Raw genomic sequence first — 6374 nt, 5'->3', positions numbered from 1 at the left:
ATATATAAATCTAAATGTTAAAAAAATTAGTAATATATAAATAAAACAAATAGAAACAGAAATAGGGGAAAAAAAAAAAAAACAGATGTTGCATTATCTGGGAAATGATCCCATGACTCATTGGAGTGAAACACGACTTAGGACCAACAGAGCAGAACTAACCTTTTGTAAAATTTTCTTTAAAGCATAACAGAGATAAACTACTTTTTGTGATTCCCCAAATTTTTTGGAAACATTTTTTTAAATTTAGAAAAAAAAAACGAGAACGATTATCAAACAAGTTGATTTCTTAAAAAATGAGAAACATAAACAAGAAACAGGAAACGAAAACGTTATTAAATAGACGATATAAGAACTAAGATTGAACGAACTTAAAAAGTAAGGACCAAAATGATATTTTAGCTCATATATGCCTATGGGTTCACTATGAGGGCAAAAACTCTCAGCCTGTAAAGAAAAGAGACTGATTATTATTGAATCCAGTATAATTATAAAGCGATCTAGAAAATCTATTCATAGATAAATACATCAAAGTGCCTAACATGCAATGAGATGCTTCCTAGATTAAAATGTGAAGGAAGCTATGGAATGAATTTGTTTTTTTTTTCCTTCATGAACTGTATTCTCTCTCTTTGGTGAAAACAAAAATCCTTGAGCTTGCAAGAACCACGACCGAGCGGAGCTCATGGAAAATTTAGGAGCTTGTTCACAGCCAAGTCTAGTTCATCCACATTCTTCCTCAAAACCTTTCTAAGCAAGAATCAAGGAAGAGGGTAATGCAGAGGATTGAAAATAGAAGGAAAGGACAGCCGGATAAAGAAACATTAGTATGTTCAAGTTCTCAATTCCAAAGAACTAAAGCATTAGAATTATCTATTAGGCATGTAACTAGTCCAAGAGCATGCCAAAAAAGTAAAAAGAAGGAATGAAATAGAAAGGATACAGCTGAGCAGCTAGATTGTCCATGCCTTTCATTTCCTGATTCAATCTACAAAACAAGAAAATACAGTCCATAGTTACAGCATCGGCCAAGCCATCCACACAACGGGTACATGACAGAAATAATTCAACCACAGTAATTATCTACAGTTATGTATGTATGCGTGCACACACAGATATCCAAGTATTTACAATTTTGTGAACTTCAACGTCTGTGGACTTCATCAAATACAAGGTCATCCTAATCATGATCCTCAAGATGGTTTAAAGGTGTAAACTTCGATTAAAACAGAAAAAACGTTGATGAAAATCTTTAAAATGTTGTGTTTTACTAATCATCAATATAAGTGTATAATGGAAATTAAGGGAGTACAAATTTGCAATTTAAAAGAGATCTTAATGGTTTTGAATCAGAAAGTTGAACTAGGCTAATCCCATTGATCGAGATGTTCGATCAAGTAACTTTAGAAGGGCAAACTCTGGCCTACTCTCTTGCTTTCGCTCTCCCTTGTTCAAACATCTATATGGCAGAATCCAATGTCTTCCAACAGTTATTTCAAAGTTTGTCCAGGTCTGGAAGATGCCTAATAGGTTAGTTTCTGCTTTTGGACAGTTTCCAAACGCAAGATCAATACTATGGATAGATTAGAATAGAAGAATCTGAATTCGCCATCTTTTCTCCCCACTTGGGGTATTCTTTGCCAAATGTGAGAGAATATTGGATCGTCTTTGAGCTTTTGCCTCTTGTTCTTTTGCTTCTACTTTTAAGTCTATTTGTTTCCAAGACGCAAGTCTCCAGAAATGTCTGTGTAGTTGAATACTTTATCACTCCGTTCTCCAACAAGCAATTATAACTCCTTTGGTCAATGGAGATGTTTCTCCTCCCCTTTTGTTACTCTCTTTCCATTTGATGCATTATTCTTATTAATAGATGGTAAGAAAAACATTATCATTCATCAGTATAACTTTTGTTATCATTGTAACTATAACCTTAAGGTAAAGTTAGTAATAGACTAAATTATCACAACCCATGATATGTACCGTTAGAAGTGAAAGCCATTGGGCTAAAACTTAGTGTTCTCACTTAAGGTTCTCAAAGCCTCTTTTAGAACACTGGTAACTTAAAAGCTGACTAACTTGACTTGTGACACAACATAGTTAAGCCATAATTCATAGGTTAAATTATCAAAAATCACCCTGAACTATGGGGTTGGTTTCAATTATACCCTTGAACTTTAAAAAGTTTCATTTTAGTCTTTGAAATTTGAAGTTTGTTTTAAAATGACCCTTGTAGACTTCTTGCCGTTAAATTCATACGAAAAAAGGTTGTGTTTGCTTATGTCAACAAAAATATATACACATATATGATATATGGGAAAAAAAAAAACAAAAACAAAAACATATGGCATCTGTGAATCACATGTTTTCATCTTCTCCTTTCAACCCCATGCACCCACCTTTTTAGTCTTTTCATTTATGAATTTTTTTCCTAACTCTAACCCCCAAATTTACTTCCCGAAAGTATTTAGATTTGTTCACATAAACAACAAATAAGCAAATACAAACTTTTTCATCCATGAATTTAACAACAAAAGTCTCTATGGTTGTTAAAACACTTCAAACTTCAAGAATTAAAATGAAACTTTTCAAAGTTCAGGGGTATAATTGAAATCCACACCATAATTCAAGGGTATTTTTCATAATTTAACTTATATATAAATAAAAAGACACACCGATGTGTAATCTATTAATCTTCGATAGAACAAACACAACTATGCCAATATATTGAACTTGGCAAGTAGAATGACCAAAATATAGATCAAAACCAAAGAAATGTTGCACATAACAAAAATAGTGCCGAAATCAAGTCAAATCCTTGTGATTAAGAAAATAAAAAAAATCCCAAAATCTTATGTTCCCAAATCCCATCAGAGGACAATAAATAGAGTTCAATATGATAGCTGTGTAGATTTGTAGTATGAGACTGACATCCAACATCCTTCTTTTTACTTTTTTAGAAACAACATCTATTGAAGCAACGGCAAAAATTTTCCACACTTAAAACACAATCAAACTAACAGAGGACTCACCAAGGAACTTAACTCCCCATATAACAAAGAGAAACACCAAATACTTTCTCAAGGCATCCAGATTGCAATTTTGATTACTACATTAATAAATATTTCTCAAGACTCGGAACTTTTCTGACTATGTCATTCTTTCATTTCTTAATAATCTTTTCAGAATAAAGATTTCAATTCGTTAACTACCAAGTAACAGTTATATTTATAATTACTTAGCTACCTAGCATCATATATTCGAGCATCATTTTTGTTACAATTGAATATAGCAGAAATTAACATATCATAATTAAAAGAACTATATAATTTCTGGAGGTAACCGTTGAGGAAAAATCCTATAATTAATGATTACTTACATTTTCTAAAGTAACAATTGGGTAAAAATGCATTATAGGTTCACGATACTGATAACCTCTTTAAATTAAACTATAATTATGGACCTTTTTGATAGATTTTTTTTTCTTATCAGTAGAGAAACCTTTCTTTATGTGTGTGTATCAATCTAATCTCTTACTCGCAATTGGTTCAAGAACTTTCATTTATCATTTCATGCAGCAGGTTGTAAAAAGCTATAACATCCACAGGGCTATCGCATTTTGACAAATGGAGTCAAAATTTTAATGTATGCTAGCTATTTATTATTCACTGACAACACAAACATCAAATCAATTGGAGCTTATATCTCAAGGCCCAAAAATATAAGTATGCCTGTCCTATCATGACATAGCTCAACGGTGAATTAGTCATGACCAGGAAATATAAAACAAAGGACATTGAATATTTTCCGATTTCCGTAGAACAAAAGGAGATGCTAGAAGACATTAAAGCATACCTCAAGGAAGAATTAATGTATCGATTGCCCTTTGTTGCCGCATCAAGCACTACAGGGTTGAAGGAATGAGAAGAACTCGTGTCAGATCATCAAATAAAAAAGGGTTGTTAATATTATAGAAGCAAGCTTAGACAACTGTGAATATGACTAACAAAAGTTATGACGTATCTAGAATGACCTTTGTTATGCTAGGAATAATCTGACCAAAGCTATGTAATGCTAAGAGTTTGTGCACCTTGCTTATATGTTTAGTATTAAAGAAGTTTTATGTCTTCACGAGTCTGATTGCAACCAACCTCTTTCCAATCTGGCACAAAGGCCAGTAACACAGAATCTCAAGGCAATCACTAAGTTCAACTACCAAATCTTAAACAGAACAGTGAACATAAGGATGAACATATGGAATTTTGATTAATACAGAAAGAAATGACAAGATGAATCTAATAAGTTTAGCAGAATCCGTAGAAGACAAGGACACATCCAAACTATCATATACTCGGCCATTCCTGTCAATCAAAATCATCCTTTTTTTTTTTTTTTTTTCCACTTACCAGATTCTTGAAGGCGGCCTGCAGCATCGTTGAAGCAATGCATATGATCAATAGAGTTGCTGGTGACCTACAAGACTATCCTAATTCCACTCAGATAAACTGCTTGACAAGATGGATAAAATCAAGCTTGTCCAATAATAATCAAATTTGGTAAAGTTGTCAGACTCAAAAATTTTAAAATATTGAATTCATTCGATCTTGAACACATTAAAGCACCCCAATTAAAGATGGAAAATATCACAATGATAAGACATACACTCTGAACTACGTCATTAATTCAGTTGGTTTTGTGGGAAATCAAAGAGGAAAAACAAGAAAAAGGATGTGAAAACTATGAGACCTCGGAGAGAACCAAACGCAGAGAAGCAAAGAGAGAGGTGAAGCTCTCAGCAATGGCGAGAGAGTCCTTCTCAACGACTTCAATGGCTTTGAAAATCTCGGATTGGGTTTTGGTGCAATCTTCAATGACAGAACAAGTGATCGAATTTGGGGATGTCCCCCGAATCTGACTTCCAGGTTCGATGCTCGTCGAAGAATCCGCTCGAGATTGCTCCATTTCTCGATGAGTTTTCAAATTCAATTCCAAAATTGGGTTTCTTTCTTTCGACTTCCCATTAGGATTAGGATCAGGCCATTGAAATTCAACACACCCAGTAAAAGCTCTTGGTAATTTATCCAATCCTAGCTAGATTTTAGTTTGTGAGTTCAACAAATTGTTCGAGCTGGTAATAAGATTTACAAAATAATCGCATAGAAGCCAAAAATAAATAACAACACTTTGTTGTGAAATTGACGAGGACGACCATAACACATATACGAAAGAAAATATAATATAATAGTATATCTATATAATAAAAAATAAATAAATATAATATAATATAAAATAAATTAACTAAAATTGGATAATATGAAAATTAATAGAATTTTGAAGTAAATTTCTCACCAATGTAAATTTTCTTGGGTGAGATCCACCAAATGCCACTATTTATAAGTAAAGTGACAAGTAGGATGTGGACTTACATGACACCAAGCATGAATTATTACAAGGCACATGTACAATATGAAAAATGACACAAGGTTTTTAGGACACTAAGCATTGGACATCTATTTTTATGATATTTATTATACTTCTCCTTAGATGTCCACATATATATATAAAATATGTATTGTTAAAACCTTACTAGGAAAAACCCGATGAAAAAAAAAACTCTAGTGAAGGAAAAAGAGTACATTTTCATATAATGCATACTCCTAAAAGAATACAATATATTTATTCCCCCTCACGAAAACATCACTTAAGATCTCTAAGTCGCCACATTTCAATGTTATGTACCAATTTTTAAAGTTGTGATTGCTAATGTCTTTGTAAACAAATCTACTAGGTTATCCTTCGAACAAATTTGTTGTACAATGATGTCACCATTTTCTTCAAGATCATGAGTGTAGAAAAGCTTCGGTGAAATATGTTTTGTTCTATCTCCTTTAATATATTCTCCTTTGATTTGGACTATGCAAGTTGTGTTGTCTTCGTATAATATTGTTGGAAGATTTTTATTAGAAGACAAGCCACATGTTTCACGAATGTGTTAAGTCATTGACCTTAGCTATACACATTCTCAACTAGCCTCGTGAAATGCAAGAATTTCAGCATGATTTGAGGAAGTAGCCGTTATAGTCTGTTTCACCGATCGCCATGATATATAAGTTCCTCCATATATAAACAAATAATCTGCTAGAGATCTAACTTTATGTGAATCAGATAAATATCCAGAATCTATATAACCAACTAGATCGAAATTTTATTTACTTGAATAAAAAAAACTCATATCGATTGTTCATCGGAGAAAACGGACTATATGCTTAATTCCGTTACAATGTCTTTTTGTAGGAGAAGAACTATATCTAGCTAATAAATTTACTGAAAATGTAATATCTGGTCTTGTATTATTAACAAGATACATAAGTGCACCA

At 32.6% G+C, this 6374-nt stretch overlaps 1 protein-coding gene across 1 annotated transcript; it reads right to left on the bottom strand.

The window, feature by feature from the left end:
* Window positions 1-450: 450 nt before the first annotated feature.
* LOC120070236 lies at window positions 451-5180 on the bottom strand. The gene is made up of 5 exons (XM_039022122.1): window positions 4744-5180; window positions 4404-4470; window positions 3853-3901; window positions 944-988; window positions 451-750 (listed from the first exon to the last, which is right to left on the bottom strand). Exons 1-5 carry the CDS (start codon window positions 4957-4959, stop codon window positions 684-686), a joined length of 444 nt encoding a protein of 147 aa, XP_038878050.1. The 5' UTR covers window positions 4960-5180; the 3' UTR covers window positions 451-683.
* Window positions 5181-6374: the final 1194 nt, after the last annotated feature.

Source organism: Benincasa hispida, chromosome 1, assembly GCF_009727055.1.
Source record: "Benincasa hispida cultivar B227 chromosome 1, ASM972705v1, whole genome shotgun sequence".
NCBI classification, from domain to species: Eukaryota; Viridiplantae; Streptophyta; class Magnoliopsida; order Cucurbitales; family Cucurbitaceae; genus Benincasa; species Benincasa hispida.
The sequence above is the reverse complement of the archived record's forward strand: the minus strand, read 5'-3'. Positions and strand labels throughout refer to the sequence as shown.